General features: G+C 35.1%; 1 protein-coding gene across 1 annotated transcript; it reads left to right on the forward strand.

Annotated features, from left to right (window-relative positions):
- The first annotated feature begins 2,990 nt into the window (after nucleotides 1-2,990).
- LOC128558304 (ladderlectin-like) lies at nucleotides 2,991-6,593 on the forward strand. The gene is made up of 3 exons (XM_053547228.1): nucleotides 2,991-3,125; nucleotides 4,364-4,460; nucleotides 5,804-6,593. Exons 1-3 carry the CDS (start codon nucleotides 2,991-2,993, stop codon nucleotides 6,025-6,027), a joined length of 456 nt encoding a protein of 151 aa, XP_053403203.1. The 3' UTR covers nucleotides 6,028-6,593.
- The last annotated feature ends 11,695 nt before the right edge of the window (nucleotides 6,594-18,288 follow it).

Below are 18,288 nucleotides of genomic sequence, written 5' to 3' on the forward strand. Positions count from 1 at the left end.
AAAGTTCAAATCTTCAACATGTTAAGTTGTGACTGCACAAACCTTGCCCTCAGCCATGTTCAAGATATCTTACCTGTGTTCTCTTAAGGACATCAGATCTGTTCTTTTTAAGTTCAAATGTACATGTTAATTAGCAACACCTGGTGCCAAACCACTCAAAGACAATATTTCGTTCCAGTTAAACTTCAAGCTCACATTTCAATTAACTGCATTTAATTTTAAAAGCTAAGCTTATTACAATAAGCATATCCCATTCAAAATAAATTCTTTAGTCAGGATCAAAGTATCATACATTTATTATGTACTCTTTAATTAAACATTTGTTTTCTGTTAAATTGATTTTGACTACTGAAATTATTTGCTTCTTATTAACATCCTTAACTTTTTGACGGATATATTTTTTTGCCATTCCTCACCACAAACCCTTTGGGCGGGGGATACCAATTCATCGAATTTGCTTGTTTTAATTAGGGGTTATGTACCGCCGTTCATGGAATTGCACTCTTGTGTTTCATTTACATGTCCCATGAACATACCTGTTGGCGTGTGCATTCAATAGAACAGAGCCTGGTTTTGTTGAAGGACCTAGGCAGTTTTCACTTTTTTTGTTTTTCTCATGGTCCCAATGGCGGCCACTTAAAAACAGGAATTATTCAAGTGACTTTCTCTCATGAACTACTTGATAGATTTTTCCTAATCTTCGTCTGTAGCTTTCTTGTATAGTCCTGTCTCAAGCGTGTTCAAACGGATCTGCTTGGTCTCATTTAGGACCCAACAGAGCGGAAACTATAGATAAAATCTTTAAACGACCCTTTTTATTGTTCGTCACCGCAAATAGAAGTAGAAACTTGTATGATCTGCTTTCAAGTGTGTTCAAAATGTTCCTTTTGGCACCTTTTAAGGGTTGTTAGAGCTAAATATAGGAAAAAAATGTCGTATAAACGACTTCTCGCGATGAGCTGCTTGATGGGCCATTACTTAACTTTATCTGTAGCATCTGTGTATGGTCTTCCCTCAGTTTTCTAGTTCTGCTAGAAATAGAAAACTTGAAATAATTTCTTCTCATGAACTACTTGATAGATCTTTACCAATCTTCAATGGTCGTAGCATTTTTGTATGGATCTCTCTCACATTTGTTCAAATTGTTTTGCTCGGCAGCTTTCAGGGGCTGTCACAGTAAAAAGTAAAAAAAAAGAAGATAACTTAATAAGCTGCTGAATGGATGGTCACGAAACTAAGTCAGATGCAAGGTCTTAAACACACGTTCCTTCTCAGGTGAGCGACTTAGGCCCATATGAAAATACAAATTAACTGACGTCAATCGATTACCGATGACAAAGAGCAGACTAGTATTTCATAAAGCATGCGGACACGTTAGGGGCAAGATATCTTAGGTTGGATATTTATTTTGAATTAAAACTACAGGTTCAAAATGCGAATGTCATTAGCATTCTTTGCTCTTTCATTCATCATTGCTTACAATGAATTTCAAGAAGTACTGTCACTTTCTTATGTCACTCCGTTTGAAGGGATGTCGTCTTTAGGAGGAAACTCGTGCCCAGTGAAACACGTTGTCTTCGAGCTCGAGACAATTTTGAGTGACATACACTGCGCCCTGATTTGTCACTCCTATCCCACATGCCTTGGAGTGTTTTATCAACCGGAAACACTGGGTTGTGTCGGATGTTCGATTTACAACGAGACTGACTTCCTGTCAACGTCAACATCACCATCACTGTATTTCAGAGCTGGTAATTATATTTCTCTACATTTTGTTTGAATAATTGAAATACGAAATTGGTAAATGTGTATCTCTAGAAATAAATATTTTGGGGGTTTCATATTGTTCTAATTCATTACTGCATTAAAAGAGTAATGCCCACTATTAAAGTTGTATAGTTGGTCTTGATGACCGTTTTGAAGTTATACCTGTCTAATAGAACAAAACCGGCAGCCAACAGCGACATACTATTAAACTTATAATTACGGTTTTCGACGGAAGCATCCGCAAGAAAATATACATGACTTGTTTTAAAAACGTTGCCAGTCGAGCATTGTGACATTCTGATTATCCTGTTCAGGAAACATCCTTATTTTTAGCAAGTTTAACTTCAAATCCACAATAAGAAATGTAGGCTGTTATATATCGCGTTAGTTTTAGGTATGTGATCACTAACAGAACCTCCTTTTTGAAGAGTATTCAATTCCTACCATAAACCTACTTTTACTGCAATTCTTAGGGGGCGTAGGTTCAAGCCCTACTGGGACCAATTTTTTTCCTTATTTTCCTTTTTCTAGTAAGTTTTTACTTCTTTCAAGACTTATTATTGATTTCTTGTACAAAAATGGGGGGGAAAAAAAGAATCTTATAAGCGATTTCTTGGTGTTAAAAGTGAATTTACTACTTAAATAGAAGGGGTAGAGTTACACATCTTTAAAAAATATTGAGTTACACGCGGTAAAAGTTCTCTATTTTGCTTTCACTCTTAGATTATATATTGTGGAAGAAATTTAGGTAGGTTTTGCCTCTGCCCTAAGGTTATTTTTAAATGGAGTAGGACAAATTGAAAACAGAAACACAGCATTCAATCTTATTTTTTCAATGTTGAAGTATGAATTCTGTCTCATTAAATCCGTTTACTGAGGCACCATAGAAAAAATGATATTAACATTTTTATTTTGTGTTTTATAATTGTTTAACAATAGTTTGATGTTTCTTTTATTACAATAAATGGTAAAATGAGTTCTCTGTAAACGTTTTGGATAGTTGCTATCACTTTGGAATTTGTCTCTACTTGAGCTTGAGGAGATACCATAAGTTATACAAAATTTATAAAAAACGGCACGGTAAAAGTTGTTTAAAAATTGCAAAATAGTTCAAAATACGGTTACCTTTTAGAATATACCAAGCAAATGCCATTTTGTAAACATTACTATTAGTGCTCTAATACCTTAATCAATGTATGTATGGAACGCCCGACGCGACTTTAATGCTTTATCGTCATTCGATTGTGTTAAGTTTATATGTGCTTGCACGTTGTCTTTATCTTTCAGGTACAAGAATATGCTCAGAGTTTTCTTGCTATCTGCTTGTTGAGACTGTTCAGAGCTGGGACGCTGCAAAGGTGTGAAATTCTAATATAATCCTTTCAAGATGTAATAAATAATATTTCAAATTAGCTTTTCCTTTACCTTATAAAAATTGACTGTTTTTTGTTTTTTTTTCGTTAATATGAGGTTGTGTTTATCTGGTAGACAAAGTTAGTACACTAGAAGTAATAAAGACAATGATAAATAAAAAAAGGTTGCATTTTAAAATGTGGTGGACACGTATTCTGATCATAATGATTAATCAATTTACCAGACTTTTAAAAACTTCCGTCGTACTTTAAGCCATGTGTCACTTGAGTATTATAGTGACTTATGTTCATTTAGAAACATTTTGATATTTTGATACTGTTGCATTCTTCTCAAAGAGAGCTATCTCGTGAACCCATTTGATTTGATATCAAGCTTTAAATGCTAAGTAAGCAGCTATCACTTTTAGGTAGGTTGCTTTATGTCTTTGAGATCACTTAACTTATGGAAAGTCAATAGTTCTCGTTTTCATTTACTTTTATATTGATATGCATTTTGGGCATGAAGCATACGACATTTCAGTCTTCTCATATGTACATAGAATATAAAAAAGGTCGTAGAAGATTGACAAAATCTAGTTGTGTCCGAAAATATATTCCTTCTTATCTAACAAAAGTTCCTTGTTCTTGAAATTGGTAGAAAAATAGTGAAATATATATACGGACACATTTTTTTCTCCTTAATTGTAAAATATCATACTTCATGTAAATGATAGTCAAGCGGCTATGTGTTTCAAAGGTTAAAAATTAGCGGAGTTTGGCTTTTTATAGTTAAAAAAGCGCAGTTTGTGATGTAGGCGTGTGCCATTTACTCTTAAACCGGATGTTGCGGGATCGTTTGATGGTGCAATATAATTTGATCAAGATCTCTACGATTGCTTTATTTCTGGTCAGAAATCCAGGAAGAAGTCATTAAGGGTAGTGAGTATAAGTTGTAAATGCTTTCCCGACACTTTGTATAATATAAAAATATCGAGTTTAACCCTAATCAAGCTGGACACGATTGATTCTGCCTTTGCGACCAGTGCAGATCATGATCAGCCTGCACATCCGTGCAGTCTGATCATGATCTGTACTGGAAAGGCTAGTATCTTTTTGATAAGCACCCATTTAAACAGTTAAAGGTACTGACCAAATTGAAAGATGGACAAGTTGGTTTTTAGAAATTTAGCAGGGTACAGTTTAAATGGAAATGGAAAACATACTGTACCACTTGTATATTATAGGATCACTGTGAGTCGTTGGGGGGATTTTTAGCTGACATAAAATCGCAAGAAGAACAAGAGTTCCTAGACAAAACTCTTCTGTCGAAAAGCAGCATCGGTGAGTATGTTTAGTTTTTAGAAGTGACCAGTCTGCTTTTAACCAAGTAATTGATCCGTCATTTGTTTTTCGACACTTTAACGTCCTGCCATTTACAATTATTTTTTGTTCTCTGAACATGTTAGATTTTTACTACAGGTATATCTTGATATTTTTTTCTATCCTGATTGCCCAACCAAGATCACGATTTTTAGCATAAATATAAAGATAAACGAGTAATTATTTCAATAGGTTTTAGATATTTAATTGACGACGACGGCACTATTTCCTGCCGTCTTTCGCTAATATTTAATATATCTTTCGCTGATACATGTATACATCAATCCTTTCACTTAGTAAACGTTATTCTCATTGGTTCTGTTTAGACTATAAAGATCTTACTTGCCTGCCTGCGTATGACGGGGTTTTCCCTACCCGAGGGACAGTGTGGAATGAAAAACCGAGCTTTGGCGAGGCTTTTTATTCAAGCTGTCCCGAGGGTTGGGAAAACATCTGTCTTACACAGGCAGGCATGTTAGATAATTTTTTGTTGTCTATCACGTTCAAAATAGATCGTGGCGTTAACTTAATCTGAGCATTATATAATAATTTATGACGTCATAATAGTGCCAGTAGTATATAGATCTAATATACTCGTATGTGACATCGCTATTTTAGAAAAGGTTTTTCCCTAATAGGGAAAGACAGGGCGCATGCTTGTACAAATGTGTATAGTATTTTGTTTATTTAACGACGCGCTACCGTTTTTTTTTCACACCACATAGAGCGGGCGCAGTGGTCTGTCTGTCTATCTATGTATGAAACCAGGTATCATGTGTAAGAGTCTGGGCCGCTCAGCCAAATAATTCTTTGACATTGTGATTAGAGTGCCGTCTATGAGTACTTTACACCTTACATTCTTAACAAGAGGGGCGGTCTTCTAGAATCTGAGCGTCTTCTGTATCTTGCATTATCTTCCTACTAAATATACTAACAGTTTTCAATAGGGGTCGCAAAAAATGCACATACACACACACGTGCGGGTGTGCGTCGTCGTCGTCAATTAAATATTTTAATACTTCGTCTAAAAAAGGTTATTAAATGATGTATGTACATATGAAAATGGTTTTCAGCTGATCTGTATTAACTTGACACATCTAAATATATATTCGTTGCATATTTTTCATTTTTACAAAAACTTTATCTTAACGATAAGTGACATTTTATAATAATTAGCAATTTAAGTTGAATAATGAATAATACATGTAATAATTGTTAACCTAATTATTTTCACTTAAGTGAAGAGTAAGATCTTATTTGAAGTAACATGGTCATTATATAATTGGTTTCAACTTATCTTTTAGCTTCTGACAACGTATGGATTGGTGGTACGGACTGTGAAGAAGAAGGCGTGTTTGTGTGGCTAGATGGTACATCGGTAGCCAGTGGCTATGTGAACTGGATACCCGGAGACCCAAACAACGGGCTAAATGCGGAACATTGCATGGAAACATTTCGTTACCATAACAACAAATGGAATGATAAAAAGTGCAGTGAACAGAGAGCAAGTATTTGTGAATTCAAATAAACTACCCATATACTGTCATACTGATGAAGTTTGCAGAGCTTTTCCAATTACTGTGAAAACATATTCAACTTTAAAACTTCAAACTCACGAATTCATATTCATAATAGTCGTGTGGCGGATGTCTCGAAATTTCATGTCTACGAAATTAAATTGTGTCAAAGTCTGTTATCAGCCATCATTCTAATGGTACAAGAAGAAACAGCTAACAAAATTGGTGTAAGGACCTCATTAAAATTTTCTATCTTGAAACTGAAGGAAAAGGACGTGAATTCAAAGCTTCTTAGTTTGATGTTAATTTATGTGAACCACAGAAATATGCAAGCAGGGATTAAGTTATTCACAACTGATGTGAAAGACTTTCAAAGAGATTATTTGCCCGTGTTGTAATAATCTCAGAATGACTATTGGCCCGTAATGTAAAAAAAAAATCTAAAATTAACTATTGGCCCGTAATGTAAAAAAGATCTAAAATTAACTATTGGCCCGTAATGTAAAAAAAATCTAAAATTAACTATTTGCCCGTAATGTAAAAAAGATCTAAAATTAACTATTGGCCCGTAATGTAAAAAATCTAAAATCCATAATGTATAAACATCCTAATTGATTACTGGTCCGTTGTGTAAAAAAATCTCGGTCTAGATCAATGCTGAATTATCTCAAGTTAGTATTTGCTCAGTACTTTTAATATATCAGATTGACAGTTGTTCCGTAATGGAAATAAAGACTTTTGACAGAATCAGTTTTAGTACCTAATGCAAAATTAATGTCAGGCTGTGAAGATAATGTACTGTTAATTTATTGTTTTGTTTCCACTACAGCTTAAAAGATATTTAAGTCTATTTTATGGAGATAATGAAAACGAAAAAGTCATACTTTTATTTTGATATTTTTTCTCGCGGTAGGATTTTTTTATTTATTTATTTATTTACATCTCATCATTGTACATGCATTTATAATTATAGTATAAAACAAGGTTAACATCATAAAAGTACAATGCCACTCCAACACGGAGTTATAAGAGATGGTTGACAATATCACAGCTATTTATCGTTATCACTGTACAAGTTTACAGAGTAAAACCGAAACACCACTGCTATCCAGATAATACATATGGATTTCTTTAAAACTATAATGTTTTCTTTTATTAAAAAGAATAAAGTATATATTAAAAAAAATGCTAACACGAATGAGGTAAAAAGATGGTAAATGACATGAAATATAATTTCGCCTTGATCAAATCAAAGTGAATAGGATTAGCAGAGGCATTCCAGCCGGGATAAAAAGTACTTCAATATTTACCTTAAGTAAGAATATTGACATTATTTACAACATTAAACGCTATTTACAGATTAAAAACTGACGTCGCTGTAGAATCATAAAACAGGTTTTGGCACAACTACGAATCATATCTGGGTTCGAAAATAGAAAACAATATCTATCAGAATCAGACAATAAAAAAAAATTGGTATTCACAGACATTGCTTTTGTGAACAAATCTTGTCTTAAATCACTATACACAGAACAATTTAATATGACATGAAACTCATTTTCTATAGTAGCAATATCACAAAACGGACAAGTCCTAGATTCCTCTGGTAAACCCTCATATCGTCCGGTTTCAATCCTTATGGGCGCGATTCCCATCCGAAACTTGCAAAAGGCAGAACGGTGTCTTGGTGCTAAAACAATTTTACAATATTTCTCGACTTCGTATTCAGTTTTAAACATTTTATACACTCTCAATTTGTTACGCCCGCGACCAGAGGGACCTACGACGTTGTTTATTCTTGTAGACCAACTATTTGTACAATTGTATAATGTTTTGTTCTCAACATCATGTGCGAAAGAACGAGATATAGGATTAATAAAACTGGTATACATAGAAAAATCATTAGCATCATAATAACATTTAACATTAAAATACCAATTCCTACATGACCGACTAGCTTTACTGTATGTCCAGAGTGCCATTCTTTTATTGACCCTTGTTATATCCATACAAGATAACTTAGACCAGTATAACGAGATGCATTTCCATTGTCGGACTATTGTGGGTTTCCAACCCATATCGCCTGATATACCATCATTTGGTGAGTATTTGCCAACACCAAGAAAAAAAACGCATTGCTCTATTATGAATGGCTTCGATACACGAATATGATCGAAATCCCCACAAGGGAGCACTATAACTGATAACTGGCCAAACAATAGAATCGTATAATTTTGTAAAGACATCAAATGGTACACCACCGATTGTCTTGCATTTAGCAATAAGCAAACCTAATGCCCGGCTGGCACTCTGAGCAACAGATTTAACAGTAATATCGTAATCCAAATTTTCATGCAGAACAACACCTAGATAAGTATATCTGTCAACAATGTTAATCTGATTCCTTCCGCACACAAATCTAAACTGGGTACATAATTCTGACTGTGGCCGAAAATGTGCAACATTACTTTTACAGGCATTGACATTCATGTCATTTTGATAACACCAGTCATTTAGAGCATTTAGTAGCATTTGTAAATCATCAGCAGACAATATTACAATGTCATCAGCATAGAGCATAATACAGACTTTCTCGTCTCCAATTGATATACCTTTACCAAATGATTTTAGATAAAGTGACAAATCATTTATGAATAGATTAAACATAAGAGGTGAAAGTATACACCCCTGACGTAAACCACAATTTACATCAAACCAGTCTGTCTTAAGATGATTAATCCTTACACATGACTTTACAGATACATATAATGATTTTACAGCGTCAAGCATTTTACCAGTAATACCTATATCAGATAAACGTTTCCATAATATATTTCTATTAATTGTATCATAGGCCTTTTTAAAATCTATGAACGCACAAAATGTAGACTGGCGCAACTTTTTTCTTGTGTCGATTAAGTTAGTTAGCCCAAGTATCTGGTCAGTAGTACTCCGGCCTTTTCTAAACCCATTTTGTTCATCTGAGACTTTATCATTTGCCTCAGACCAAGTACTTAGTCTACTGTTTAAAATAGAACAATATATTTTGTACATAGCGGGAGCTAGCGCAATACCTCTGTAGGACAGCGGGTCTCTCCGATCAAGTGTAGAAGATTTCGGTATGGGATTTATCAAACACTTACTCCATAATGACGGAACAATACCATTATCAAAACATATATTGAACAAGATGTGAAGAAACGAAATCGCTGCGTCATTATTAAGTACTTCTACAGGGATATTGTCTATGCCACTAGCTTTGCCCTTATTGACAGAAATAATAGCTTTATGCACTTCTAACACAGATATGTGATTATTAAAACAAATATTGTCGTTATGCGTACTCCTGCTTTTAGTAGTATCCGTATTATTATTTGCGGCTTGAAACAGAGAGCTAAAATCTTGTTTCCATCTTGCTAAAACAATACTGACATCTTTAGAAACTGACCCATCCTCTAAAACAACTTCCATTGGAATTTTATTATCTTTTTTACAGTTTACTCCAATCCTGCCAATTGATTTCCAAAACTCAGATGTATCAACAGCACATTCATCCAATAATTGAGATTGTAAGGAGTACCAATGGAAACGCTTAGCTCTCTGAAGGAAGTGCTTTTTTCGCTCGCTGTTGTTGTTATTGTTGTTTGTTGTTTCCTTTCAGTTGTATGTGAATGGTTTTGCATGATTTACCACACTCATTATTTCTAATTGTCCCTTACCAATCACTGACTCGTATGTTCAACATTCAGCCTACTGAGGACTTATGTTGATGTACTGGATACAAACAAATAATATTATTTAGACTGGATGGTTCAACTACAGTACTTAATAATGAAAGCCCGTTGACCGACTGTGTAATTTTCCTCAAGAAAGTCAATTGTTACAAGTTGTTTCGGTTACCGGGATATACAAATGTACAAGTCTCAACTGTTTGAACTTCTGTCTTTTTTTTTTTATTAAGAAATTAAAGCAAAACGGAAAACATTTAGACTCTAACTAAAACAGAAAATAATTCGTCTTTCAGCTGATTGCACGGTCAAATATTCTATTTATATCAAAGAAAGATGAAGATCAGTGGAAAATAGCCTAATATAGTAAAATTGCAAAGCAAACCAGCCATTAACAATGACAGTTTGTCCACATCTTATATATTTACGTAATAAAAATACACGATACCTGTCAATGACGTATTTGCGTGTAAAATGTTGTGAAATTGTACCATAAAATATCTTCACCCAATTTATCGTCTAGCAAAAAGCAAAGATGTAGAGAATATTCGGTTAATGTGCTTAGAAACTTAATTGCAAAAAGTTTATAGAGCGATTCTTTTCCGAGCTGTACATGTTTTCGATAGCGAATCGGATAATCCTATAGATCCAAATTACATTACCTTATAATCTATATATCTTGCCTTTTATAAAAACAAAAAGTTCTTCAACCTACATTAACTTGCAACTTAATCTGACATTGTTTTTTTCTCTCCATATTTTATTGTTTCTGAGTGCTTGGTTGTACACAAGATACCTGTAATGAATGATTAAAGCAAATGGATAGAGCTACAGGTTATTTCAAAATTAAAGCTCAGTCTTCTCTTAATGACGTGTTACGCGCCTGCATTCACATAACACATGAACGTATTATTCCACCAATTGAATATGCGCTGTTTTACGCACAAGAAAATAAAAGACAAACAGCATATAGAAATGTATATTTTATGTCTTTTGTAATATGATAGAGAATGATGAATTTTCTATTCAAAATATACGTTCTTGGACTGGAGTATCTTAAGAACATTTCTATTAAATTATTTTCAAACTAGGCCAGCGGTTGCTGAAATGTTCTACTATAATCCATACAGAGATAGTGACAACGCCCTCTAGCGATAACAATTTTAATATAGCAGATTCATTTTAACATGCTTGGGAGAGGAACACCCAAGAGCATTTCCGAGATTATATTTCAAGTCGGACCAACAGCTTCTAAAAAGGTGTTTTTCAGTTACCACTGTATATAAATAAACAGAACACTCTTGGTTGTTGGTCACCAAATAAATAATTCTGTGTAATTATTTTGCAAGGAGATATTGTTTGAAGATTTTTGTATATGTTTTGAAGTTATAGCTTCTACTTCTAGAATGCTTTCATTGACAAAAATACCTGTAAAATGTTTCATTTTCTGAAGCATCGAAGCTTGTTATCCACTTTTTAACTTAAAAAACCAGAATATATTCATTTACTTGAAGGAATGGTATTGTATTTTACGCTTAACACAAAATGATGTGCACATGTAGAATGCTTGTTTTATTAAAAGATTATATAAAAAGTGTTTCCGTTGATTTACTCCTTTTGAATGGAACAGAACAAAGCAGAACAGAAAATGTATTTGAGCCGCGCCATGGGAAAACCAACACAGTGGGTTTGCGACCAGCATGGATCCGCGCAGTCTGGCCAGGATACATGCTGTTCGCTAACAGTTTCCCTAATTTCAATAGGCTTTGAAAACGAACAGCATCGATCCTGACAAGACTGCGCGGATGCTTCCTTGAACTACTTCACAGCTTGGGATAAAGCTTTGCAAGAGCTACATATCCTTTCCGCAGCCTTAACGTACTAAAACGTATTAACGTCTGATGGCCCTTTTCACGCTTCCGTAGAAACAACATTTATTACACGAAACTTATTTTGAAAATATTTCTGAAATGTCTAGGTCTGCAGCTCTCAAATACGGTTATATCTTACATCTGAGGCATATACTGACACTCTCAGACAACATCAAAAATGACATTTTGAGCGATTTGATGAAGTTCCAAAATTATCAATGTACCCTTGGTCCGTTACGGACCCCTGTGGGATTTCTGTTTATCCAGAGCTCAAATTTTTTTCATAGATTAAAAGCTGACATGCTGTACTAAAGCCCAGGTAATTTCAATTCGTAATAAAGTGCTGAAAATTGGCTCCCCAATAGCAAAAAAAAAAAAAGTCCACGCGCATACATTTAGACGGGGTGACCCCTGCGCGTGACCCCTGACTATCTACGAATCAAAATGCGGCTTTCGTTTTCAAGTATTTCTACTTTCATTTTATTTACTTCCGGAAATAGCTGAAGGTCGAGTGACGTCATTTTCTGTGTTGTGAAAAACATACATATGCCTGGCGAGATTGCATAAATATGTGCTGGCCGTCCTAAGGTTATATCATAACTTGAGATAAAGCTGATAAGCAGCTTTGCAAGATATACAACTTCAGATGGTAGAGATGGACAACGATAGAAATATATTAAATAATGTCTAGAAATAGATTTCCAAGTCCTTGAAATAACCAAAAATGATTTTACAAATGTGAAATTTATTATAGTTATGTTAATATCAATAACAGAAGTTTTAATATTTGATTTAAAGCTGTGATCCGCAAAGAATGACAACCCTTGCCACAGGCCAGTATGTTGTAAGCAGAGATATTTATTAGCTTACTTTCTTTGCAATTATACAGTTGAGTGGAAAATGAAAACAGTTTAAGACACAGTATCATACCTTTTTGTACAACAAAAACATTTAGGATTTATTCATATGTGTCTGATTTACTCTTTAAAACCAGCTTCTTATGATTTTATCAGCTTACTTATGGTAAAAAATAACCTTTAACAAGCGGATAATAAAATGAAATACCGGTAAGTATTTTATAGTGCAGATAATACAATTTTGCTTTATTAAAAGGTCACAATAGAAGCACTTTTGTATTACAGAACAGGTAGGATTAGTAAAGGTGCAATTATATTGATCTCTATTTCCTATGCCTACAGATGGAGCTTTGCTAGAACTACAGACCTTCGAACTTGATATGAAACTTTGCTAGAAATACAGGCCTTCTAACTTGATTTGAAACTTTGCTAGAACTACAACTTGATCTGAAACTTTGCTAAAACTACAGACATTGCGTCTTGAGATGAAGCTTTGCTAGAATGACAGACCTTTCACGAAGCTTTGCTAGAACGACAGACCTTTCACGAAGCTTTGCTAGAACTATAGACCTTCTAACTTGATATTAAACTTTGCTAAAACTACAGACCTTGCGTCTTGAGATGAAGCTTTGCTAGAACGATAGACCTTTCATGAAGCTTTGCTAGAACTATAGACCTTCTAACTTGGTATTACACTTTGCTTAAACAACAGACATTTGAACTTAAGATGCAGATTTTCTAGAGCTACTGGCTTTGCAACTTGGGAAGAAGCTTTGGTAGAACTACAGACCTTGCAACTTCAGGTGAAGCTTTGGATGAAATTCAGACCTTGCAACTTGAAAAAGAAGCTTTGCTAGAACTATAGATCCTGAGATGAAACTAGAACTACAGACCTTGCAACTTAAGTCGAAACTTTGGTAGAACTATAGGCCTTGCATCTTCAGATTAAGTTTTGAATGAAGTTCAGACTTTGCAACTTGAAAAGAAGCTTTGCTAGAACTATAGATTCTGAGATGAAACTAGAACTACAGACCTTGCAACTTAAGTGGAAACTTTGGTAGAACTATAGGCCTTGCATCTTCAGATTAAGTTTTGAATGAAGTTCAGACTTTGCAACTTGAAAAGAAGCTTTGCTAGAACTATAGATCCTGAGATGAAACTAGAATTACAGACCTTGCAACTTAAGTGGAAACTTTGGTAGAACTATCGGCCTTGCATCTTCAGATTAAGCTTTGAAAGAAGTCCAGACTTTGCAACTTGAAAGGATGCTTTGCTAGAACTACAGATCCTGAGATGAAACTAGAATTACAGACCTTGCAACTTAAGTCGAAACTTTGGTAGAACTATAGGAATGCATCTTCAGATTAAGCTTTGAATGAAGTTCAGACTTTGCAACTTGAAAAGAAGCTTTGCTAGAACTATAGATCCTGAGATGAAACTAGAATTACAGACCTTGCAACTTAAGTGGAAACTTTGGTAGAACTATAGGCCTTGCATCTTCAGATTAAGTTTTGAATGAAGTTCAGACTTTGCAACTTGAAAAGAAGCTTTGCTAGAACTATAAATCCTGAGATGAAACTAGAATTACAGACCTTGCAACTCAAGTGGAAACTTTGGTAGAACTAAAGGCCTTGCATCTTCAGATAAACCTTTGAAAGAAGTTCAGACTTTGCAACTTGAAAAGAAGCTTTGCTAGAACTATAGATCCTGAGATGAACTAGAATTACAGAGCTTGCACATTAAGTGGAAACTTTAGTAGAACTATAGGCATTGCATCTTCAGATGAAGCTTTGGATTAAGTTCACACTTTGCAACTTGAAAAGATTCTTTGCTATAACTATAGATCCTGAGATGAAACTAGGAATACAGACCTTGCATACTTAAGTGGAAACTTTGGTAGAACTACAGACCTTTGCACATTGTCAGATAACTTTGTAGAATCAGATCTTGCAATGAAGAAACTTTGGTAGAACTAAGATCCTGAGATGAAACTAGAAAACAGACCTTGCACATTAGTGGAAACTTTGGTGGAACTACAGACTTGCACATTCAGATGAACTTTGTGAATAAGTCAGACCTTTGCACATTGAGGAAACTTTGTGAACTAACTATAGATCTGAGTGAAATTGAATACAGACCTTGCAACTGAGTGGAAATTTTGGTGGAACTACAGACCTTGCATATTGAGCGGTAATTCTGGTGGAACTACAGATCTTGTACACTGAGTGTGGAAACTATGGTGGAACTACAGACCTTGCACATGGAGTGGAAACTTTGGTGGAACTACAGCCTTGCACTTGAGTGGAAACTTTGGAGTTGAACTTAGACCTTGCAAATTGTGTGAAACTTGGTGGAACTACCGACCTTGCACATTGAGTGGAAACTTTTGAAACTACAGACCTTGCACTAGTGAACTTGTGGAATACACTTTGCACGTTGTGCGGAAACTATGGTGGAACTACAGACCTTGCACATGGAGTGGAAACTTTGGTGGAACTAAAGACCTTGTACATGGAGTGGAAACTTTGGCGGAACTACAGACCTTGCACTTTGTGTGGAAACTATGGTGGAACTACAGTCCTTGCAAATGGGAGACTACGCTCATGAGGACTTTGGTGAACTACATACCTTGCACATGGAGTGGAAACTTTGGTGAAACTACAGACCTTGCACATTGAGTGGAAACTTTGGAGGAACTATAGAACGTGCACATTGAGTGGGAACTTTGATGGAACTACAGACCTTGCACATTGTGTGGAAACTTTGGTGGAACTACAGACCTTGCACTGAGTGACTTTGGTGGAACTACAGACTTGCACTGAGTGGAAACTTTGGTGGAACTACAGACCTTGCACATGAGTGGAAACTTTGGTGGAACTACAGACTTGTACATGAGTGGAAACTTGGTGGAACTACAGACCTTGCACTGATTGGAACTTGTGGAACTACAGACTTGCACTTGGTGGAACTTGGTGGAACTACGACCTTGCACATTGAGTGGAAACTTTGTGGAACTACAGACCTTGCACACTGAGTGGAAACCTTGGTGGAACTATAGACCTTGCATCTTGAGTGGAAACTTTGATAGAACTACAGGCCTTGCACGTTGAGTGGGATTTTGGTGGAACTACAGACCTTGCACGTTGTTTGAAAACTTTGGTGGAACTACAGAACTTGCACGCTGTGTGGAAACCTTTGGTGGAACTACAGACCTGCACTTTGTGTGGAAAACTATTGTGTGGAACTACAGACTTGCACTTGAAGTGGAAACTTTGGTGAACTACAACCTTGCACATGGAGTGGAAACTTTGGTGAAACTACAGACCTTGCACATTGAGTGGAAACTTTGGAGGAACTATAGAACGTGCACATTGAGTGGGAACTTTGATGGAACTACAGACCTTGCACATTGAGTGGAAACTTTGGTGGAACTACAGACCTTGCACATTGAGTGGAAACTTTGGTGGATCTACAGACCTTGCATCTTGAGTGTAAACTTTGCTGGAACTACAGACCTTGCACATTGAGTTGAAATTTAAGCAGAACTACAGACCTTGCACATTGAGTGGAAACTTTGGTGGAACTACAGACCTTGCACATTGAGTGGAAACTTTGGTGGAACTACAGACCTTGCACATTGAGTGGAAACTTTGGTGGAACTACAGACCTTGCACATTGAGTGGAAACTTTGGTGGAACTACAGACCTTGCACATTGAGTGGAAACTTTGGTGGAACTACAGACCTTGCATCTTGAGTGGAAACTTTGGTGGAACTACAGACCTTGCATCTTGAGTGGAAACTTTGGTGGAACTACAGACCTTGCACACTTGAGTGGAAACTTTGGTGGAACTACGGACCTTGCATCTTGAGTGGAAGCTTTGGCAGAACTACGGACCTTTCAACCTGAGATGAAGTTTTGCTAGAACTACAGACCTTGCGACTTGAGCGGAAGCTTTGTTGAACCACAGAACATTCGTCTGTGAAGACTACATTGAATCAAAGCATTGACCATCACATTCTATATTCTTATCGAACTTGATACTAGTATTTTGCCAATATCTTTTCTAATTCTGACAGTACATTTATCCGATTTCAAACAAATTAAGACATAATTATTTTAACACGTAAGTGGGTTTTAAATAAAGTTCATTTGTGCAAAGGCATAATTACATTCATTTTAATTTCTCCATCCATTTTAAAACATCACAGAAAATAAACATAGAGGAAGTGGTTAAATAATTCGCAATAATTTTCGCCCGAACTGAATTCTGCCACAAGACGTATTACCATTTCCGGCCCTGTCGTGTTTTAACAAATACCTACTATTGGCGCCATGCTTGCGCGAAAAAACAGTTCCATCATATTTGATATAAATTTTACAATAAAGAACATATTAGAATCGAAATAATTTATAGCAAAACTGCTTTATCACTATTTATACACTCGGGTGGTTATACGTCGTCCGATATAATTTCACTCGGACTGCGCCCGAAATTATTACGCCCGACGTATAACCGCCCATCGTGTATAAATAGTGATAAAGCACTGTTTTGCTATAAATTATTTCTTAAATAATGCACATTTCAATTACAACACGGAAACATGTTATTTGGCGCAATACATTTGATCTACTACATGTAGTTTATGTAAAAGACGTTTCAGGATCGAAATCATCAGCATTAATTCAACCACACTGTTAAGGCGCACAAAAGAACTCATTGGACCACTACGCATTCCTAAGTTATTCCGGGGGACGTGTCACTTCCCGTATTTTAACAATATTAAAACATGCTTACGCGTTGACGTCACGTCGTCGCATTATATTTAGCGCAATACATGCGGCATGAGAAAGTGTTTCCTTATTTCTTCTTCTTGTTTACATGAAAGGCATATCAAAATTGAAATTATATATAGCAGAACTATTTTCAATATATCTTAACAATATGAATGTGTTATATGCATTGTGCATACTTCGAGTTATTCCGCGTAAAATCTCTTCATATTGTTGCGATATACGGTCATATATCAAACCAAATAAGATGTGACAGGAGTAAATGAAGCGACTCATCTTTGCTGAATCAAAAATTATGCATTGTTTATTTTGTTATGGATCGATGAATACAGTTGTAAATTGGGGATAATTATAAGTTGTTTTTTTTTTCTTTATTTTTAATGACTTTATAAAATTGGGTTTAGGCCGTAGAATAAACAAAAGCATCAGTTGAATCCTGTACGAAATTTTACAGCTGTAAAAGACATGTACTCTTGTTCAAAATTACAGTGATGATTATTTAAAATTTACACCTGTAGATTTTATATAATAACACTGATTTTACAGCTGTATATTTCAATTTACAGCTTTAAAACGACTTTAAACAGTTCGAATTATACAAATGAGATACAACTGTAAAACACTTACAGATATAAAAATGAAAAAGTTACAGCTGTAAATATGCCTAAAAGTTACAGCTGTAGAAATGTTACAGGTGAGGAAAATAAGGGACGAAAGCATTGGTAGAAAAACTTTAAAAGTGAATTGTTATTCTCTAGAAAGAGTAGCATTTTCTACAAAAATGGCAAATGATCTAGTAAGTAAAGAACAATATGAAATATGTTAACAGTATAGCAAGTGCAAAATTCAAGAGTAGGATATAAATTAGAAACTATGCATCTGATCTTGTTTATAAAACTTTCTTTGTCATGAAAACATATGACAGTACTGTATAATTATTTCTTTTAAACTTAACAGGTTCAAATATAGTGTAAATAGTTAATGTATGTACTTAGACATGTATTAGATAAGCAAACATTTGTA

Source organism: Mercenaria mercenaria, chromosome 7, assembly GCF_021730395.1.
Source record: "Mercenaria mercenaria strain notata chromosome 7, MADL_Memer_1, whole genome shotgun sequence".
NCBI lineage: Eukaryota > Metazoa > Mollusca > Bivalvia > Venerida > Veneridae > Mercenaria > Mercenaria mercenaria.

Coding starts and splice junctions, on each gene's coding strand:
- LOC128558304 (XM_053547228.1), top strand. CDS start 2,991: ATGCTTTATCGTCATTCGATTGTGTTAAGTTTATATGTGCTTGCACGT. Junction 3,126..4,363: donor AGAGCTGGGACGCTGCAAAG/GTGTGAAATTCT, acceptor TGTATATTATAG/GATCACTGTGAGTCGTTGGG. Junction 4,461..5,803: donor TCTGTCGAAAAGCAGCATCG/GTGAGTATGTTT, acceptor CTTATCTTTTAG/CTTCTGACAACGTATGGATT.